At 34.6% G+C, this 22,930-nt stretch overlaps 4 protein-coding genes and 4 non-coding genes across 8 annotated transcripts; 4 read left to right on the forward strand and 4 right to left on the reverse strand.

Moving 5' to 3' along the window:
• Positions 1–857: 857 nt before the first annotated feature.
• TRNAT-UGU (transfer RNA threonine (anticodon UGU)) lies at positions 858–930 on the reverse strand. Its single transcript has one exon. It is a non-coding gene; the product is annotated as a tRNA-Thr (tRNA).
• Positions 931–2,592: 1,662 nt separating this feature from the next.
• TRNAF-GAA (transfer RNA phenylalanine (anticodon GAA)) lies at positions 2,593–2,665 on the forward strand. Its single transcript has one exon. It is a non-coding gene; the product is annotated as a tRNA-Phe (tRNA).
• A 3,958-nt stretch (positions 2,666–6,623) lies between these two features.
• Positions 6,624–9,639, reverse strand: LOC135665109 (ATP synthase subunit beta, chloroplastic). The gene has a single exon (XM_065177127.1). It carries the CDS (start codon positions 9,637–9,639, stop codon positions 8,143–8,145), a length of 1,497 nt encoding a protein of 498 aa, XP_065033199.1. The 3' UTR covers positions 6,624–8,142.
• Positions 9,640–10,467: 828 nt separating this feature from the next.
• LOC135665110 (ribulose bisphosphate carboxylase large chain) lies at positions 10,468–12,010 on the forward strand. The gene has a single exon (XM_065177129.1). It carries the CDS (start codon positions 10,468–10,470, stop codon positions 11,929–11,931), a length of 1,464 nt encoding a protein of 487 aa, XP_065033201.1. The 3' UTR covers positions 11,932–12,010.
• Positions 12,011–12,603: 593 nt separating this feature from the next.
• Positions 12,604–16,634, forward strand: LOC135665108 (acetyl-coenzyme A carboxylase carboxyl transferase subunit beta, chloroplastic-like). The gene has a single exon (XM_065177126.1). The coding sequence runs from the start codon at positions 12,673–12,675 to the stop codon at positions 14,494–14,496; it is 1,824 nt and encodes a 607-aa protein (XP_065033198.1). The 5' UTR covers positions 12,604–12,672; the 3' UTR covers positions 14,497–16,634.
• Positions 16,635–17,095: 461 nt separating this feature from the next.
• Positions 17,096–21,278, forward strand: LOC135665111 (cytochrome f). Its single transcript, XM_065177130.1, has one exon. The coding sequence runs from the start codon at positions 17,528–17,530 to the stop codon at positions 18,488–18,490; it is 963 nt and encodes a 320-aa protein (XP_065033202.1). The 5' UTR covers positions 17,096–17,527; the 3' UTR covers positions 18,491–21,278.
• Positions 21,279–22,232: 954 nt separating this feature from the next.
• Positions 22,233–22,306, reverse strand: TRNAW-CCA (transfer RNA tryptophan (anticodon CCA)). Its single transcript has one exon. It is a non-coding gene; the product is annotated as a tRNA-Trp (tRNA).
• Positions 22,307–22,470: 164 nt separating this feature from the next.
• TRNAP-UGG (transfer RNA proline (anticodon UGG)) lies at positions 22,471–22,544 on the reverse strand. The gene has a single exon. It is a non-coding gene; the product is annotated as a tRNA-Pro (tRNA).
• Between the last annotated feature and the right edge of the window lie 386 nt (positions 22,545–22,930).

Consider the following 22,930-nt stretch of genomic DNA (forward strand, 5'->3'; position numbering starts at 1 on the left):
ACTACTCCTTTATATTGGAATGAGTCAAAAGTCAAATGTTTTGGCAATTCCTCGGGGGGGGATAAGGCAATATAATTTTGAATCAGAGCTTTCGATCTTTGTTTATCCTTCGTAGTAATAATATCTCTGGGTTTACAACGATAACTTGGTATATCCACTATACGACCATTAACTAAAATATGTCTATGGTTAACTAATTGCCTGGCTCCAGGAATGGTCGAAGCCATACCCAATCGGAAAAGGATGTTATCCAAACGCATCTCAAGTAATTGTAGTAAAACCTGACCTGTTGACCCTTTAGCTTTTCCAGCGATATGCACATATCTAAGTAATTGTCGCTCTGTCAGACCATAATGAAAACGCAATTTCTGTTTTTCTTCTAGACGAATACGATACTGCGATCTTTTCCCAGAACGCAATTGGTTTTTAAGATCACTTCCGGATCTAGGTCTTTTACTAGTTAGTCCTGGTAAAGCCCCCAGACGGCGTATTTTTTTGAAACGAGGTCCTCGGTAACGAGACATAAAGACTCCTTTTTAATTTTATGGATTTTATTGAAATTTCATTTTTTCAGAATAAAAAAATGAAAACTGAACTATAAATTAAGACTGAACTAAGGGATAAACAAAGCAAAGCTAAATTTACCGAAATACTACAAAGTAGAATAAAATAAATTGTATCAATATCCGGATTTTTTGTATATATAGGAAGTTGCAGCTCCGTTTTATGATTTGTTCGGTAGAGAGAGATCTAATTGTTCCAATACATTTTTTGGTCATGGTTGCAAGTTACCACGACATAACATATGGGAAAAGGAGGAGAGAGATTATCAATCACGGAAAAATCGATAGAGAAAAAGCCGGCTATCGGAGTCGAACCGATGACCATCGCATTACAAATGCGATGCTCTAACCTCTGAGCTAAGCGGGCTCACATAACATAACAGAAATAGTATATAGAAATTGAGGAAACTACCGGATTTTAGCTATTAGCTGATCTTATCTATTAGCTATTCGTTTAATATTAACTATGAACTATAACTATATAACTATACTATAACTATATAACTATATAGTATAGTATAGTTCTATATAGTTATATAGTATACTTCTAAACTATATACTATAACTAACTATAATAATAATTCTGACTATTCTTCTGACTATTCTAACTATATCTAACTATAATATACAACATAATGTATTTATTTATATATTTATATTTTATATATTTATATTATGTTAATTATAGCTATAGCGAATCGGTCCTAAGATAAAAAAAAAGATAAGGATAAAGATACAATCTAAATGAAAATGAGACATTCCTCTGGTTTGATTCGGAAAAGGAGGAGATAGGACAAAAAAAAAGAAGAATGAATATCGACCGTTCCACTATTCCAAATCGCACTGTAAAAATGAAAGGGAGGGAGAAACATATATATGTTGGATATATCTATCCATATTGAATTGCGGATACATCAATGATAGAATCATTTCTGATTGAAACAAGGTTCATTCAATATAAATGAACTGATGGGGGATAGCCAAAAAAATCAAACAGCAGCATACACTTTTTCAATATAGAAATCATTATCTAACGAATTCAACGGGTCCAAACAAACAAAATAAATGAAAAGGATAGTTGGAATTCCAACTAGGTCTTGGTATCAAAGGGGATATGGCGAAATCGGTAGACGCTACGGACTTGATTGGATTGAGCCTTAGTATGGAAACCTGCTAAGTGGTAACTTCCAAATTCAGAGAAACCCTGGAATTAAAAATGGGCAATCCTGAGCCAAATCCTTATTTTGAGAAAACAAAGGTTTATAAAACTAGAATTTAAAAGGATAGGTGCAGAGACTCAATGGAAGCTGTTCTAACGAATGGAGTTGACTACGTTTTGTTGGTAGCAGGAATCCGTCTATAAAAATTACAGAAAAGATGGTCCTATATACCTAATACGTATGTATACATACTGCCATATCAAACGATTAATCATGACCCGAATCTATTATATTATAATTATATATAATTATAATATGAAAAATTCAGAGTTATTATGAATCCATTTCAATGGAAGTTGAAGGAAGAATCGAATATTCAATTATGAAATCATTCATTCCAGAGTTTGATAGATCTTTTGAAAAACTGATTAATCGGACGAGAATAAAGAGAGAGTCCCATTCTACATGTCAATACCGACAACAATGAAATTTATAGTAAGAGGAAAATCCGTCGACTTTTTAAATCGTGAGGGTTCAAGTCCCTCTATCCCCAATAAAAAGCCTATTTTACTTCCTAAGTATTTATCCTCTTCTTTTTTTTCATCAGTGGTTCAGTTCAAACAAAATTCACTATCTTTCTCATTCACTCTACTCTTTCACAAACGGATCCGAACTAAAATCCTTGGATCTTATCCCAATTTGGATAGAACCTGTACAAATGAACATATATGGGCAAAGAATCTCTATTATTGAATCATTCACAGTCCATATCATTATCCTTACACTTACTTGTCAAATTTTTTACTACTTTTTAGTCCCTTTAATTAACATAGACACAAGTACTCTACTAGGATGATGCACGGGAAATGGTCGGGATAGCTCAGTTGGTAGAGCAGAGGACTGAAAATCCTCGTGTCACCAGTTCAAATCTGGTTCCTGACACGTAAATAATGTATCGGATAGATATTCATACAAATTAATCGAGATAGATCGGGCGTTAATAGTCTAGAGCATGATACGTATTTACTCATCTAGATGTTACATATTTACTCATCTATTACATATATTTACTCATCTATTACATATTTACTCATCTAGATATATATATATATATATACCTCCCCTTGGGGGGATTGGTTACATATTTACTCATCTAGATGTATATATATATATACCTCCCCTTGGGGGGATTGGTAAAAAATATATGTATGGATGGTTATGGTAAAGAACAAAGTGAGATTATGCTCCCGTCTCTTTTTTCTTTCTTGTTTCTTCATACTGTGCTTTCTCTCATTCAAAAAGAATATTAAGTCTTCATCTATATTCAAAATAAAAATAAATAAGTAAAAGTAAAAAAAAACTTAAAAGTCGAGAGGAGTTAAAAGATAGCAATAGACAGAATGCACTTCAGACACAGTACAAATAAAATCCAATCCCTTTTCATTTCTTCATTTCATATTTTTGACATTTATTCCATTTCTTCACTCTTGCTTACGTTACTTTCCGAGGTCCATCTACATCTAAGTAAGTTATGTGCGCGGTACAAAGTTCATAGTGCAGAACTCTTTTGATTCATCCCATTGTTTCTGCTCATACGAAATGGATATGATCTATTCCAAATTTTGGAATATAAATGAAGTTTTTTTTAGGTTATCCATAATACGAATTAAAGTCCGGTTACTTTCTTTCATCTAGAACGGAACGTAAAAATATTCCTTCACTTGAAAGAAATCTGGAATCGTGTCATAGTCGTATTAAGTAAACATTAATTTCTTATCATTTAATGAGCATCTTGTATTTCATAGAAATTGGGGGTAATATAGTCCTTACGTAGGGGCCAACCTATCCAACTTTCCGGCATCAAAATACGTTTAAGGCGTGGATGATTATCATAAGAGATTCCCAACATATCATAAGATTCGCGTTCTTGAAAATCAGCACTTCTCCAAATCCAGAAAACAGACGGGATTCTAGGATTATTCCTTGGGGCAAATACTTTTATGCATACCTCTTCTGGTTTAGCTATACCATACTGTATTCTCGTAAGATGATACACACTGGCTAAAAATCCGCCTGGTGCTACATCATAGGCACACTGGGAGCGTAAATAATTGTAACCATATACATATGAAATGACAGCAATGGAATCCCAATCCTCGGTTTTTATTTGTAAAGTTTCTATTCCTCGGCAATCAAAGCCCAAAGATCTATGAACTAAATCATGGTTGACTAACCAATCAGATAAACGATCCTGCTGCATCTTCTTGATCTCTCCCACATTTGTATTTGTATGAGTATTTCAATTTACAATGAAATTTTTAAAGATTGACCCTTTCTTTCTTATTCTGCACAAAAGAACCTTACCTTGTCTGATTCACTAATTCATGGGGAGATACTGAACTTTTGGATTTGAAAAATGTTTCAGAAGGTATCTCTGAAGTAGATGGTGATTGATAGAGCAATTCTTGATCATAATTTCCAGTATGAGTACTGCGTCTAACACAAAACTTGTGATTGGTAGTAAAACATCGATTTTCCTGTTGAGACACAGTTCTATCTTCAAAGATTTCTCGAGATATTTTCTTACGAAGTTTCGTTATAGCATCTATAACCGCCTCTGGTTTAGGTGGGCAGCCCGGCAAATAGACATCGACAGGAATTAGCTTATCGACTCCACGAACAGTACTATAAGAATCAGTACTGAACATCCCTCCTGTAATAGTACAAGCTCCCATAGCAATGACATATTTTGGTTCAGGCATTTGCTCATATAATCTTACTAAAGAAGGAGCCATTTTCATTGTTACTGTGCCGGCTGTTAAAATTAGGTCTGCTTGTCTAGGACTCGATCTTGGTACCAATCCATAACGATCAAAGTCGAATCGCGAGCCTATTAATGAAGCAAATTCAATGAAACAACAACTGGTACCGTATAGAAGCGGCCATAAACTGGAAAGTCTTGACCAATTCGAAAGATCATTCAATGTAGTTGAAATAACTGAATTGGTAATTGTTTTGTCAACTAAGGGAAACTCAATCAAATTCATAACTGTCTCAATGTAATCTTTTCCTTCATTTTTATTTTGATTGTCTGAATATTCAGTTAAGACCATTCCAATGCTCCTTTTCGCCATGCATAAACTGAACCAACAATTGGGATAAGCACAAAAATTAAAGCTTCGATAAATACAGATACACCCAATACATCGAAACTCATTGCCCATGGATAAAGAAAGACCGTTTCAACATCAAAAACAACAAAAACTAGAGCAAACATGTAATAGCGGATTCGAAATTGTAACCAAGCATCCCCAATGGGTTCTATACCCGATTCATAACTAGAGAGCTTCTCTGGTCCTTCACTAACCGGGGCTAAAACTCCGGAAATTACAAATGCCAAGATAGGAATAACGCTTGATATTATTAGAAATGCCCAGAAAATATCATATTCGTGAAGCAGAAACATAAATGTACTCCTATTAATGTGGAATATGCTGAATTATTCGATTCGAATCGGAATTGTCAATTCATCCATAACTTCTTATCTTAGGCGAAACAAGAATTGATTTTGATCAAATCAAACTGCATAGTTTAGAGTTTGTTTGCTGTGGGGCATGTTTTGTTTAAAGATTCATCTAATGGAATCCCACTTACATTTTGGATTTCGATTCTATTTAGATATGGTGTAGACATAGGATGCTCTTACACAAACAAAACTCTCTCACTTTGTCTTGGGTTCTCTATCCTCTAGAAAAAGGTAATAAAATACTAAAATATCCTATGCCTATAACTATTCCTATGCCTATAACTATAATAAATATCAATACCCTATAATATAGTAAAGTAAATATCCTATAATTAAATACTATGAATACTATATTCATTAGAATACTATGTTGATTATATATAATCAACATAATGAAATAATAATAATTTCATTTCCTTTTTTTAAAACTTAAATTTTTCAATAGTCATATGGGGTAAAATGTCTAGGGATTTCTAGCATATTCTATATTATTCGAAGTATTCCTTTTTCATTAAAATCTGGGTATAGGATCATTGCTTCTATTGATTTGATACGAATATGAATACATAATCTAATGCATCGAATGATTTTTTATCTTTTTCTTGTCCTAGATTTCATTTCTATTTTTCTTAATTGATTCAATCCGTTGAATTGAGAGGTGACATATAACAACTTATATCTTTCTATACAAAAAATTGGAAACTTGGAACCTGTACTATCCCACCTCCTCAGAAATAAATAAGAAGAATCGAGTTATTTCATTAGAGTTAGAATGAAAGATTCATTCTATTTCGGACCAATCTCTAATACTAAACAAAGATTACGATTTGGAATGAACCAAAATACTTGTTTGTTTTGTTACGGCAATAACGCTTAATAATATAATGGTAAGACCAAGCAATGGGTTAGATTTCGCTACAAGAAAAAGGTTTTACAGCAAACCTATACTAGACAATGAAACATAGCAAAGAGTGGAGTAGTATAATCGACGGAATCATAAATGATTTACATAACATTTTCAAATAGAAAGAATCACACATTATCGAATGATTCGACGGACCAAATCAAATCCACAAACCCACTCAACTCATAGAATATAGAAGAAGAAACGTTAATATATTTAGGCCCAATTCGTTATCTCTCCATTATCTCTGAATCAATCAATAAGGTTGCTCTTGTTCTGCCAAAAAACGATTAGTGATTAGTTAGGGGGATTCTCCAAATACAAGACAAGACCCAAGACCAAGAAAAGAATAGGTCCTAGACCCATGTGACTTAGGATTAGACTTGGTTGGTCCCATAGAAATGAAAACCATACTAAACTATTACTAAACACTAAACTATATACTAAACAAAAATATAATATATTAGGATTAGGGCTATACGGACTCGAACCGTAGACCTTCTCGGTAAAACAGATCAAACTGATTATTATCGAAATGATTCGAACTGTTTCAAAGACCCAACATGCATTTTGTTGCATTGGGCTCTTTCATCAACTGATGTAAAGATCAGTTAGTCCACCATATTTTTTCTTTAGAGGAAGATAATGAGATGGTTCCATGTGCTCTGATTTATTATTTGTATTCTGATCTAGGAGCAATACCAAAGTGTTTCAAAGAAGGGTTATCTTGACTTAGGTCTGCCTTCGGCCTAGATCAACCTAAGTTAAATGGAATCTCTATCGCTCCGCTGCAACAGTCGAATATGAGACTTCATACACCTTAAAGTTCATAGGACGAAAAGAGGTTATTTTGAGGCCCTTATACTCATTATGCCTAGCATTGAATGGGCTGGGTATTTACCTTATCAACTATCAAATCAATGGCGGGTTCTATTTGATTTGGCAACTGAATTCGCGCCTGAATCGGACCGAACCAAATATTTGTCAGGCTATTGTTCTCTTGTTCCCTCGAACCTATGGAGTAAGACATCGATTTCTCAATACGATCAATTATGTTCATTGCATAATAGGCTCCTTTGAAAAGCATTGGCGCGCGTGTAAACGAGGTGCTCTACCAACTGAGCTATAGCCCTTGTCATAGACATCTTAACATATAGATAATTTCTTGTCAAGATGGATATTCCATAATCCACATCATAGCTCTCTGATCTATTTATTTTATTTACGCTTAACAGAACAGATTTATTTACGCTTAACAGAACAGATTAGTATTGCTTAGAAATAATATTCCACCTATAATCCCCGAAGTGATGGGTTCTTTTTGTGGTGATAAATGACCTACTTAACTCAGTGGTTAGAGTATTGCTTTCATACGGCGGGAGTCATTGGTTCAAATCCAATAGTAGGTAGAACTTATTAGATACCGGAGTCGATGAAATGATATCTAATAAGTTTTTCTACCCCATCTTCTTTTTTTGTTTTATCAGATTAGACTTGATTGTGTTCAATTGGCAGAATCAACATGTGGTGTATAATAAAGAACTTTTTAAAAACTTCTCTTTATTATTTTGATGTATTGACTTGACTAGTAGGAAATAACATTGACAGCCTCTACTCGTGTCCTAGCTCGTCTGAGAGCTAGATTCGCTTCAATTGCTTGTCTCTTACCCTCAGCTCTACTCAAGTTAGCTTCAGCTATTTCAAGAGCTTGTTGAGCTTCTTGCGGATCAATGTCAGTACTTATTTCCGCATCATTTCCTAAAATGGTGATTTCATTATTACCTATTCTAGCGAAACCACCCATCAGAGCCACCGTTAACCATTGGTCGTTGTTGAGGCGTATTCTCAAAAGACCTATATCTACAGCCGTGGCAATAGGGGCGTGGTTTGGTAATACGCCAATTTGGCCACTATTAGTAGATAAAATTATTTCTTTCACTTCTGAGTCCCAAATAATTCGATTAGGAGTCAGTACACAAAGATTTAAGGTCATTTCTTCAATTTGCTCTCCTCTTCTAAGTTCATAGCTTTCGCGGTAGCTTCATCGATGTTACCTACTAAATAAAAGGCCTGCTCGGGAAGACTGTCTAATTCTCCGGAAAGGATCAGTTGAAACCCCCTAATTGTTTCTGCAAGACCAACATATTTTCCTGGAGAACCAGTAAATACTTCTGCCACGAAGAAGGGTTGTGATAAGAAACGCTCGATTTTTCGTGCTCTTGCTACAGTTAAACGATCTTCTTCGGATAATTCGTCCAACCCAAGAATAGCTATAATGTCCTGAAGTTCTTTGTAACGTTGTGAAGTTTGCTTAACTCTTTGCGCAGTTTCATAATGTTCCTCGCCAACGATCCGAGGTTGTAACATAGTTGACGTTGAATCTAAAGGATCCACTGCTGGATAAATACCTTTGGCAGCTAATCCTCTCGATAATACGGTAGTAGCATCTAAATGTGCAAATGTCGTGGCAGGAGCAGGGTCGGTCAAATCGTCCGCAGGTACATAAACGGCTTGGATCGAAGTTATAGATCCCTCTTTGGTAGAAGTAATTCTTTCTTGCAAAGAACCCATTTCTGTACTAAGGGTAGGTTGATAACCCACTGCAGAAGGCATTCTCCCCAATAAGGCGGATACTTCTGATCCTGCTTGGACGAAACGAAAGATATTGTCGATGAATAGAAGTACGTCTTGTTCATTAACATCCCGGAAATATTCCGCCATAGTTAGGGCAGTCAAACCAACTCTCATACGAGCTCCCGGCGGTTCATTCATTTGACCGTAGACTAGAGCTACTTTTGATTCTGCAATATTTTTTTCATTAATTACTCCGGATTCTTTCATTTCCATGTAAAGATCATTTCCTTCACGAGTACGTTCGCCTACTCCGCCAAATACAGATACGCCTCCATGAGCTTTGGCAATGTTGTTGATCAATTCCATGATGAGTACTGTTTTACCTACTCCAGCTCCTCCAAATAGTCCGATTTTTCCTCCACGGCGATAAGGAGCTAAAAGATCCACTACTTTAATTCCTGTTTCAAAGATTGATAATTTCGTCTCTAACTGTATAAAGGCAGGTGCAGGTCTATGAATAGGAGATGTTGTGCTAGTATCTACAGGACCTAAATTATCAACAGGCTCCCCAAGAACGTTGAAAATTCGTCCGAGGGTAGCTCCACCGACTGGAACGCTTAGAGGAGCTCCCGTGTCAATCACTTCCATTCCTCTCATCAGTCCATCTGTAGCACTCATAGCTACAGCTCTAACTCGATTATTTCCTAATAATTGTTGTACCTCACAAGTCACATTAATTTGCTGACCAATAGTATCTCGACCCTTAACTACCAAAGCGTTATAAATATTAGGCATCTTGCCCGGAGGAAAAACAACATCCAGTACTGGGCCAATAATTTGAGCGATACGCCCTAGGTTTTGTTCTTCAAGTGTGGAAACCGCAGGACTAGAAGGGGTAGGATTGATTCTCATAATTATAATTAAAGTAAAGTATGTCGAAAGTTTTTTTGAATAGTGCCATGCCAAGTCGAAAATAAATGTCCGATAGCAAGTTGATCGGTTAATTCAATAAGAAATAAATGGGAGTTAGCACTTGATTTAGTTGGTACCACCCAACCGAATACGATTCAATCGTTTACTCATTCAATTACTCATTCAATGAGTCAATTTTCAAGTTCAGCCAATCCTTCTTTTTTTCAAAAGAAATATTAAGTACATGAAATCACGAGTAAGTCTCTTTCATTTCTCTATCATTATAGAAAAACCATCCGTATTAGATTCTATTATCTATAGAATTCGAACCCGAACTCCATTTATGATTCATTATTTCGATCTAATTGGCCATTGTTCTTTTTTTTTTTTGAATAGATATTGGATTTCCGCCTATCTATTCTTTATACCCTTTTAGGATGAATTATGCCTATTTTCACATCTAGGATTTACATATACAACATATATCACTGTCAAGAGTGAATTTTTCTTAGTATTTGGATTCAAAATAAGAAGGAGATCCATTTGATTTTATTGTAAACTTGCAAAACAAACATTGGGTTTGGGTTGCGCCATATATATCAAAGAGTATACAATAATGATGTATTTGGAGTATACAATAATGATGTATTTGATGAATCAAATACATGGTCTAATAATGAACCATTTCATTTTAACATAACATTGAAATTAGTTGATAATATTAGTTGAATATTTTTTTTCTTTTTTTTTATTTTTATTTTTGTCAAAGGTTTCATTCATGCATAATCTATATCGAGTAGACCTTGTCGTTGTGAGAATTCTTAATTCATGAGTTGTAGGGAGGGACTTATGTCACCACAAACAGAGACTAAAGCAAGTGTTGGATTTAAAGCTGGTGTTAAAGATTACAAATTGAATTATTATACTCCTGACTACGAAGTCAAAGATACTGATATCTTGGCAGCATTCCGAGTAACTCCTCAACCTGGAGTTCCGCCCGAAGAAGCAGGGGCTGCGGTAGCTGCCGAATCTTCTACTGGTACATGGACAACTGTGTGGACTGATGGACTTACCAGTCTTGATCGTTACAAAGGGCGATGCTACCACATCGAGGCCGTTGTTGGGGAGGAAAATCAATATATTGCTTATGTAGCTTATCCTTTAGACCTTTTTGAAGAAGGTTCTGTTACTAACATGTTTACTTCCATTGTGGGTAATGTATTTGGTTTCAAAGCCTTACGAGCTCTACGTCTGGAGGATCTGCGAATTCCCACTTCTTATTCCAAAACTTTCCAAGGCCCGCCTCACGGCATTCAGGTTGAAAGAGATAAGTTGAACAAGTATGGTCGTCCCCTATTGGGATGCACTATTAAACCAAAATTGGGATTATCTGCAAAAAACTACGGTAGAGCGGTTTATGAATGTCTACGTGGTGGACTTGATTTTACCAAAGATGATGAAAACGTAAACTCACAACCATTTATGCGTTGGAGAGATCGTTTCTTATTTTGCACCGAAGCACTTTTTAAAGCGCAGGCCGAAACAGGTGAAATCAAAGGACATTACTTGAATGCTACTGCGGGTACATGTGAAGAAATGATGAAAAGGGCCATATGTGCCAGAGAATTAGGAGTTCCTATCGTAATGCATGACTACTTAACTGGTGGATTCACTGCAAATACTAGCTTGGCTCATTATTGCCGTGACAACGGCCTACTTCTTCACATCCATCGCGCAATGCATGCAGTTATTGATAGACAGAAAAATCATGGTATGCATTTCCGTGTACTAGCTAAAGCATTACGTATGTCTGGTGGAGATCATATTCACGCCGGTACAGTAGTAGGTAAACTGGAAGGGGAACGTGAGATGACTTTAGGTTTCGTTGATTTATTACGTGATGATTATATCGAAAAAGACCGAAGTCGCGGTATTTTCTTCACTCAAGATTGGGTCTCTATGCCAGGTGTTCTGCCCGTGGCTTCAGGGGGTATTCATGTTTGGCATATGCCTGCTCTGACCGAAATCTTTGGGGATGATTCCGTACTACAGTTTGGCGGAGGAACTTTAGGACACCCTTGGGGAAATGCACCTGGTGCAGTAGCTAATAGGGTGGCTTTAGAGGCGTGTGTACAAGCTCGTAATGAGGGACGTGATCTTGCTCGTGAAGGTAATGAAATTATCCGTGAAGCTAGCAAATGGAGCCCTGAACTAGCCGCTGCTTGTGAAGTATGGAAAGAGATCAAATTCGAATTCGAACCAGTAGATAAGCTAGATAAAGAGAAAAAGTAAGTGTGCATAATTCAGTAATTCCTGTTTGTTCTCCTAATTGATTGCAATTAAAGTCGGCCCAATCTTTTCCTAAAAAAAAGATTGGGCCGATTGCCGAATAAAAAAAAAAAGAATGAGCATTCTATACTATGTATTTGCATATATCTTTTATATGTACAGATGTACAGATCTTACCTATATATATACAAGATAAGATCGAAGACTAAACAACTCAATACTTCTATTGTTTGTTGTTGGATCCATAGGATTGGATTAATTATGGATCCTTGGGATTGGTGGACTTTTTTATATCTCCTAGTTTCAGGCCATAGATCAAGCCAAGGGAAAGGCTCCTTTACCCATCCTATATATTGTCTTTTTCGTTCCATGTTAAAATAGAAACTTAATTATTTGATTATACGAGAACAAATTCTTTATTCTTTATTTATAGAAATAAACAACTATCTCTATTTTCGATGAGAATTTGTACATCACATGGAAGAAAGCTGTGTCTTTCTATTTTAAAATTTATAAAAAGATTCTATCAATATATATTGAAGTGATACCTCGGCTTCCCACAAAGGAGAATCATTTCTTTCAATACTTACTCGTTCTTTCAATACTTACTCGTTATTAATTAACAATCCTAATGATTAGGATTAGATTCGTATGCTTAATTCTGATAAGAAATCAAATAGTGAAAGTAAAATGATTATCCATCGAATGTATTGTATTTCATCAAATAGGGGGTAGAAAGACTCTATGGGAAAATGGTGGTTCCGTTCGATGTTGTCTAACGAGAAGTTAGAACATAGGTGTGGGCTAAGTAAATCTAGGTGTGGGCTAAGTAAATCAATGGATAGTCTTGATGGTATTGGACATACCAGTAGAAGTGAACAACCTATTCTAAACGATACGAAGAACGATACGAAGAAAAAGATTCCTAGTTGGAATCATAGTGGTAATTATAGTTTCACTAATGTTGATTCTTTATTTGAAATCAAGGATATTTGGAGTTTGATCTCTGATGACACTTTTTTAGTTAGGGATAGTAATGGTGACAGTTACTCTGTATATTTTGATATTGAAAATCAGATTTTTGAGGTTGACAATGATAGTTCTTTTCTGAGTGAACTAGAAAAAAAACTTTCTAGTTATTTGAGTAGGGGGTCTAAGAAAAAGAATCACTACTATTATCATTACATGTATGATACTCAATCTGGTTGGAATAATCACATTAATAGTTGCATTGATAGTTATCTTCGTTTTGAAGTCAGTATTAATAGTTCTATTTCGGGTAGTACCAACAATTACAGTGACAGTTACTTTTATAACTTCATTTGTACTGAAAATAGAAATAGTAGTGAGAGCGGTAGGTCTAGTAAAAGAACTAGAAAAAATTTCAATGATTTCCATGAAGAGGTGGAATCCGATTTCCATGAAGAAGTAGAATTCCACGAAGAAGTAGAATCCGACTTCCATGAAGAAGTAGAATCCGATTTCCATGAAGAAGTAGAATTCCACGAAGAAGTAGAATCCAATGATTTCAATGAAGAAGTAGAATCTGATTTCAATGAAGAAGTGGAATCCGATTTCAATGAAGAAGTGGAATCCGATTTCAATGAAGAAGTGGAATCCGATTTCAATGAAGAAGTGGAATCCGATTTCAATGAAGAAGTAGAATTCCATGAAGAAGTAGAATTCCATGAAGAAGTAGAATCCGACTTCCATGAAGAAGTAGAATCCAATGATTTCAATATAAATCAAAAATACAAACATTTATGGGTTCAATGCGAAAATTGTTATGGATTAAATTATAAAAAATTTTTTAAGTCAAAAATGAATATTTGTGAACAGTGTGGATATCATTTGAAAATGAGTAGTTCAGATAGAATTGAACTTTCGATTGATCCCGGAACTTGGGATCCTCTGGATAAAGATATGATATCTATAGACCCCATTGATTTTCGTTCAAAAGAGGAACCTTATGGAGATCGTATCGATTCTTATCAAAGAAGGACAGGTTTAGCTGATGCTATTCAAACAGGCATAGGTCAAATAAATGGTATTCCCGTAGCAATTGGCGTTATGGATTTTCAGTTTATGGGAGGTAGTATGGGATCCGTAGTAGGCGAGAAAATTACTCGTTTGATCGAGTATGCTACTAATCGATCTCTACCTGTCATTATTGTGTGTGCTTCTGGAGGAGCACGCATGCAAGAAGGAAGTTTGAGCTTGATGCAAATGGCTAAAATATCTTCTGCTTCATCTAATTATCAATCAGATAAAAAGTTATTCTATGTATCAATTCTTACATCTCCTACAACTGGTGGAGTAACAGCCAGTTTTGGTATGTTGGGGGATATCATTATTGCTGAACCTAACGCCTACATTGCATTTGCGGGTAAAAGAGTAATTGAACAAACATTAAAAAAGGTAATACCTGAAGGTTCACAAGTGTCTGAGTATTTATTCCATAAAGGTTTATTCGACCCAATAGTACCACGTAATCTTTTAAAAGGTGTTCTGGGTGAGTTATTTCAGCTCCACGGTTTCTTTCCCTTGAATCCAAGTTCAAAAATGTAAAGTATAGCACTAGATTCAGTTATTTTATTTGTAGCGAACAAGTATTTAATTCGTCGTAATCAGGTGTTTTCTTTGGTGACATAAGTTCTCCTTGTAATAAGAGACAGAGGTTTCGGATAATTTTTATTTTATATTTTATTATATTTTATTTATTATATTTTAGAATATAGAATATATAGTTTTAGAATATAGAATATATAGTTTCTATCTAGTCATTTTCTATCTAATCATATAGAATTATAGTTGATATTACTTATTACTTATAAATAAATATTATAAATAAATAATATTTATTATAATTTTTTATAATATATTTATAATATAATAATGGCTTGATATAATATAATAATGGCTTGATATTACTTATAATAGATATATCATAAGTAATAGATATATCATAAGAAGATATCTTTCTAATAGATAGAAATATTAAAACAGATAGAAATATTAAATTGAGGCACCTATTCTATGACAGATCCCAACTTACCCTCTATTTTTGTGCCTTTAGTGGGCCTAGTATTTCCGGCAATTGCAATGGTTTCCTTATTTCTTCATGTCCAAAAAAATAAGATTGTCTAGACCCAATGGGACCGAATCTTATCAATTTATTTCAACACTGGATGATAATACAGATATTTATCTCGTGTAATATGGTATGATATGTGGCTCTTTCCGAACACACAAATGAAAGAATCGTTATGCGGATATATGATATCTGCATAAATGCATGTATATGTGAATATAGCTGGTTCAAAATGGATTAGTGAATATTTTAAATAGAAAGTCAATGTATCTAACCAATTACTCTCCTAATGTTTCACATCAGAATAGTGCTAGTTGATGAAAGTTACTTCGGGATCAAGAAAGGTAAAGTCAAATTTATTTGGGTTATTCGCTCAATTCCAATCGAATGCACTGGATCTAGTATAGTATGAATTGGCGATCAGAACATATATGGATAGAACTTATAACGGGGTCTCGAAAAACGAGTAATTTTTGCTGGGCCTGTATCCTTTTTTTAGGTTCACTAGGATTCTTAGTGGTTGGAACTTCCAGTTATCTTGGTAGGAATTTGATACCCGTATTTACATCTCAGCAAATCATTTTTTTTCCACAAGGGATCGTGATGTCTTTCTACGGGATCGCGGGTCTATTCATTAGCTCGTATTTGTGGTGCACAATTTCGTGGAATGTAGGTAGCGGTTATGACCGATTCGATAGAAAAGAAGGAATAGTGTGTATTTTTCGCTGGGGATTTCCTGGAATAAATCGTCGCATCTTCCTTCGCTTCTTTATGAGAGATATCCAATCAATCAGAATAGAGGTTAAAGAGGGTCTTTATACTCGTCGTGTCCTTTATATGGAAATCAGAGGCCAAGGAGCCATTCCCTTGACTCGTACTGATGAGAATTTTACTCCACGAGAAATTGAACAAAAAGCTGCCGAATTGGCCTATTTCTTGCGCGTACCAATTGAAGTATTTTGAAACGAACTGAAGTGAAGAATAAAATGAAGAATAAATATTTTCTCAAGATGGGGGAAGGAACTTGCTAATTCCTCTTTTAATACAACTGAAGTTTCTTCATTCTTTTATACTAGAAAAAGGTCTAATCTAACTAACGAATCTAATCTAATAAGTATAGATATAAATTCATCAAACCTATCCGAACATGTATTTCGTAATACAGAATTCATCTTTTTAGGCCCAAGATTTGGAATTGATACCCTTTTCTGGTTAGACGGTGAAACATTTCGAAAGAATTAATTGATCCAGGGGGAGTTTTTTCGTCTCGAAACTCGATTCGTTACTTCAAGTGGGTTTTCGAGTATTCATCGAAAGGAACAAATGAAAATAAAATTGGTTCAAATTTGCCCAATTGAGATATCTGGAATAATATTTATTTCTTTTTTTCTCATTTTCATCCGAAAAGAACTCTTATTCTATGTCTATATTCCTTCTAAATCAAAAAAAAAATAAAATTATTACACAATAATAGGAAAGGAATAGACCCATAGGTCAATACCTTGTTATACAACTCGTGCTTCAAAGAAATATCAGATCAGATAGAGTCAACGAATGAAGCAGGTTCATTAACAATTCAATTCACAGAAAAAAAAAAATGAAAAAAAAGAAAGCATCGGCCTCCCTCCCATATCTCGCATCTATAGTATTTTTGCCCTGGTGGGTCTCTTTCTCATTTAATAAATGTCTGGAACCTTGGGTTACTAATTGGTGGAATACCAGGCAATCCGAAAATTTTTTGAATCATATTCAAGAGAAAAACGTTCTGGAAAGATTCATAGAATTAGAAGAACTATTCCTATTGGACGAAATGATAAAGGAGTACCCGGAAACGCATATACAAAAACTTCATATAGAAATACACAAGGAAACAATACAATTAGTCAAAGCACACAATGAATATGATCTCCATATCATTTTGCATTTCTCGACAAATATAATCTGTTTCGCTATTCTAAGTGGTTATTTTATTCTGAGTAATGAAGAACTCGTCATTCTTAATTCTTGGGTTCAGGAATTCCTCTATAACTTAAGTGACACAATAAAAGCTTTTTCTATTCTTTTAGTTACTGATTTATGGATCGGATTTCACTCGACCCATGGTTGGGAACTAATGATTGGTTCGGTCTACAACGATTTTGGATTGGATCATAACGATCAAATTATATCTGGTCTTGTTTCCACTTTTCCAGTTATTCTAGATACAATTGTGAAATATTGGATCTTCCTTTTTTTAAATCGTGTATCTCCTTCGCTTGTAGTAATTTATCATTCAATGAATGAATAAAGAACTCATTTGATCTTATTATATCAATCAAATCAGAATCTTTCTTCGTGTATAAAGAAAGTATTTTCAATTTGACTTAATTCTTTATACTTTTATCTGTTCAAGGTATTCGTCCTATATTCCAGTACAATTATTCCAGTACAATGACAGACTCGTGTATAGGGAACTATACTAGCTACCTATCTAATTTATTGTAGAAATTCGGGGATCAATGATTGGACATGCAAAATAAAAATACTTTTTCTTGGGTAAAGGAAGAGATGACTCGATCCATTTCTGTATCGATCATGATATATGTAATAACTCGGGCATCTATTTCAAATGCATATCCCATTTTTGCGCAGCAGGGTTATGAAAACCCGCGAGAAGCAACGGGACGAATTGTATGTGCCAATTGCCATTTAGCTAATAAACCCGTGGATATTGAAGTTCCGCAAGCTGTGCTTCCTGATACTGTATTTGAAGCAGTTGTTCGAATCCCTTATGATAAGCAACTGAAACAAGTTCTTGCTAATGGTAAAAAGGGGACTTTGAATGTGGGGGCTGTTCTCATTTTACCCGACGGATTCGAATTAGCCCCCCTTGATCGTATTTCTCCTGAGTTGAAAGAAAAGATAGGAAATCTGTCTTTTCAGAGTTATCGTCCCAACAAAAGAAATATTATTGTGATAGGTCCTGTTCCCGGTCAGAAATATAGTGAAATCGTCTTTCCCATTCTTTCCCCCGACCCTGCTACGAAGAAAGACGTTCACTTCTTAAAATATCCCATATACGTAGGTGGGAACAGAGGAAGGGGTCAGATTTATCCTGATGGTAGCAAAAGTAACAATACAGTCTATAATGCTACATCAGCAGGTATAGTAAGCAGAATAGTACGTAAAGAAAAAGGGGGATATGAAATAACCATAGTTGATGCATCGGATGGACATCAAGTGGTTGATATTATACCTCCAGGACCAGAACTTCTTGTTTCAGAGGGTGAATCCATCAAGCTTGATCAACCATTAACAAGCAATCCCAATGTGGGAGGCTTTGGTCAGGGAGATGCAGAAATAGTGCTTCAAGACCCATTACGGGTCCAAGGTCTTTTGTTCTTCTTGGCATCTGTTATTTTGGCACAAGTTTTTTTGGTTCTTAAAAAGAAACAGTTTGAAAAGGTTCAATTGTACGAAATGAATTTCTAGGTGCAGAGATTCCTTAACATCAAGTTGGTAAAAAGCGCCGAATTTTTTTTGATCCATACAATTATGTATGATCAAAAAATCTGTAAACCTTTTTGGTTGCTTTGTTTATACTTTTTTTTCGTTTTGCGGGATGTCTGGAATTCATTACTTGTATCCTATTCTTAGTAATAGACAATAGACATACAAAGAAAGAGAATACAGAGCAAGGATGGGAAAAATGAAAGAAAGAAATCCTTTTAGGAGGGATTACTAGTCTTACGAGTCTTCTATTCGACACAAGAAAAGGGCGGAAAATCCTTTTTCTTGTGTCGTCTTATATCGAAATAATAATGATTTTTTCTCCTGTTCGTCAAAGATTACCATTCCTTCTTTTCCGGGTCCACCAGAACTCTTTTGGTTAGATTCATAGGAAGTTGTGGACAAACAAAAAGAGAGAAAGGATTAGGGGAATAATTGATTGAGCAAATAGAACTTCTTCAATTAACTTAAACTTTTAACTTAGAGAAATTATTCAAGAGAAATTATTCAAACAAATTATATTATAGAGTTTTATAGAGTAAGTTCTATAGAGTAAGTTCTATTAGTAGTTTAGTATAGAAATTATTTGCAGGATGTCTCATGCGTAGAAATCTATATAATATTGTATTATTCAGAAAATCCATTGATTACTCTTTTCTTGTTTCTTCATAAGAGTTAATATTATGGAGGAAAGGAAGAACAGAGACTATGAATCAATCAATAGATTCAATTCTTCAAAAACATTATTAAGAAACAAAAGAATAGAGTGGTTTGAAACATCAGAGCAAAGGATCCGTTTTGTCATTTCATTTCTACGAATATAATATTTTGATTATGTTGACTGGCCAATTTGTATGTTATGGAATAGATCATAATCTTCCTATAAGAGTAAGAAAAGAACTCAACGGGACCTTATCGCTCTAATTAGACAAAGGAGGGTAAGGTCCCGTTGAGTTCTTTTCTTACTCTTTCATGTCTACAATCCGGTTTATCCGATTACTAGAGAGATGAACCCAACCCAGAATATGAACCGTAAAAGAAAACACCTATTAAACCGATCACAGGAATACCAGTTACAGTACCAACCAGCCAAAGAGGAATCCTTCCAGTAGTATCGGCCATTTCCCCTACTTTCCTCCACATTTTCTCAAATGGTCGTGCTAGAGACAAAAACAGTCATGGATAATTATGAGGATGGTATCTTTCCGAATGGGATAAGAGAATTCCTACTATTCTCTTTCTTTCTTTCAATTGAAGAAATAATTGGAAAATAAAACAGCAAGTACAAAAATGAGTAATAAACCCCAGTATAGACTGGTACGATTCAATTCAACATTTTGTTCATTCGGGTTTGATTGTGTCATAGCTCTATAATTCAAATTAGGTTTATCGTTGGATGAACTGCATTGCTGATATTGACCCCAAAAAAGAAACGGTAGGTACAGCTAGTCCGTGAACAGCCAACCATCGCACTGTAAAAATTGGATAGGTTCGATCTATGGTCATTGGGGGCCTCCTAAAAGGATTTACTAAATTCATCAAGTTGTTCCAAAGAATCAAAACGGCCGGTTATCAATGGAATACCTTGTCGGCTCTCTGTGAAATACTCGTTTGGCCGAGGACTTCCAAACACGTCGTAAGCTAAACCCGTACTGACGAATAACCAACCCGCAATGAATAGGGAAGGTATAGTAATGCTATGAATGACCCAGTATCGAATACTGGTAATAATATCAGCAAAAGAACGTTCTCCCGTGCTTCCAGACATTCTGAGCTCCACAAATTTTTGTACATTCAAAAAAGGGAATCGATTCCTTGAAAGATGGGATCAGTAAATGGAAAACTACTGATATTGCATCTTTGTGAGATCGTCAATTTTGTACCAAAGGTTTATTTCAAGTATACCGAATCAGTATAGCTATCCTTCCTCTGGCACAGCAACGCAGTCTCGATCGGTACCGAAATGCTACATAATTCTTTTCTTCTTTTTTTGTTCCTTGTCTATGCATAACTCTATGTTATTCAATAGATCAATAGAAAATTACTCAAATTCCTTATAAGATTTCCATTATTGGATTCATAATAGAAAGTAAAGATCTTGGAAAAGCGTGAATCGATGGTTTCTAATAATTTATGAAGCATATTATAATATTCACACAATTCAATTATATGTATGCGAAATCTATAATAAACCCATTTTTTGGTTAAAAGTTTTTTTGTTCAAATCTTTTTATTTCAAGTAATTGGTTGGTCGTATAATACAATAAATATACTGTAATACAAAATACAATAGTATAACTATATTAGTGAAAGAAACAGAACATGAAAGAAACAGAACCCAGTTGGAACAATCCATATTCGTGATGCAACCGTTATTGTATTAGATCCAAAACAAAGGTTCTTTCTTGACCAAACTAGAAGTATGGAACTCCATGATATGGAAAGACAGAATATAGAATCTAAAAGGATAATGGAAGTTGTTCGTCTTTGAATCGAGTTGGACCTGAAAAAAAAGAATAAAAATATAAAAATGAAAAATAGAGTAAAGGTTTTATTTTTTTCGATAGATCGTGGGACACCTTTTTCTTTTCATTCGAAATATTATGTTATGGGCAATTAAGCAACCTATTACTGTACTGAGTCCAATGAGTTAAAATAAATAAAAGGTAAATAGTATCAGGCCGTTCGTTCCAAAAAGGATTAGATCCTATTGAAATAGAAAGGAAATGATTAAAATGGAATTTTCAAATCCAATTCTTTTATTCCAAAATTACTTAAATTACTTATATTTTATTTAATATTTTATTTAATATTTAAGTATAAGTCCATAAGTAATTTAAGTTTTGAATGAAGTTACACGGCACAGTTCTTAATTACTATTACTTTTACTTATACTTTATATTTTACTTACTTTTACTATTACTTTATTCAACTCACAAATACTTTATTCAACTCACAAATTCCACAATGAATCTGTTGATTCCGAATCATAGGATCGGTCAATGTCACAGCAGATGAATCGAATTTTTCTACCTATGTCACTCTTAGTTAGTCTTATCTATAATGACTGATGAATCCAGAATTTTCAATTGGAACTAAACTAATTCTGTCAATTGATTTTTTCTTGCCGTCGTATTTTGTAAAAATTGAAACTTAGGTAAGTGTTTTATCAACATATGTAGCAAAAGAACATATCTAATTTAGCTCTTTCATGCTTACTATAACTAGTTATTTCGGTTTTCTACTGGCTGCTTTAACTATAACCTCAGCTCTATTCATTGGTTTGAACAAGATACGACTTATTTGAAATGAATTGAATGAAAAATTGATAAAAACGAATATTTCTCTGAGATTCCGGGTATTCTATGGTTCTTTCTCACATCAATTGCCAATTCTTGGTCATTGAGATTCACGGATAATTCAGATTAATATTTAGGGATAGATCTTACCTTTCTTTTTATCCCCTTAAACAAACCGAAATGATTGAAGTTTTTCTATTTGGAATCGTCTTAGGTCTAATTCCTATTACTTTAGCAGGATTATTCGTAACCGCATATTTACAATATAGACGTGGTGATCAGTTGGACCTTTGATTGAGTAATATTTCTTTCTTTTTTTGATTGACCTCCTGCAGGAAGGAGGTCAAATTCAAGTTACAATTCAACTTTTTGTTTTGTTAAATTATTAATTATTTTATTGTGATTCGACATCAAATAAACCGAATCACGCTCTGTAGGATTTGAACCTACGACATCGGGTTTTGGAGACCCGCGTTCTACCGAACTGAACTAAGAGCGCTTTCTTATCCTTATGACAGGAGATACGACTGTACTGTAAAGAAAAGTAATTTTTCTACCCCCAATACGTCTTGCATACATATAGTATGCAAGACCGGAAGATTATGTCCAATTTTAATCGATCTCAATGAATCCCTCGTTACTGCCCATGGGAGAAGTAATAGGTAGGGATGACAGGATTTGAACCCGTGACATTTTGTACCCAAAACAAACGCGCTACCAAGCTGCGCTACATCCCTTTTCAAAATTGTTGTACAGTTTCATTGTACAAAATCCCTGTCTTGTTTTCCATATCGTCATTTTCTCCTCCATCTATATACAATTTTCTTGTCATTTCTTCTTTTTGGTTTCATATAATAAAAGAATTATATACATCTGAAACCTAACGTATAAAAAAGTTAATATTTATCAGTAATGCTCAGGAACAAGGGATTAGATTTTTTTTCTTTTACAAAAAAAGAAAAAAATCTATTGCTTCATTGTACATATCTATTTTAGTTAGGAATCCTGTTTAGTTAGGAATTCCGTGTAAAAAAATACAAATGATCTTGAACTACAGCATCTGACCATATATGTATTACAATCCATAATAGAAGGAGGATTTTCAATGCGAGATATAAAAACA

This window comes from Musa acuminata, unplaced genomic scaffold, assembly GCF_036884655.1.
Source record: "Musa acuminata AAA Group cultivar baxijiao unplaced genomic scaffold, Cavendish_Baxijiao_AAA HiC_scaffold_940, whole genome shotgun sequence".
In the NCBI taxonomy this organism is placed as follows: domain Eukaryota; kingdom Viridiplantae; phylum Streptophyta; class Magnoliopsida; order Zingiberales; family Musaceae; genus Musa; species Musa acuminata.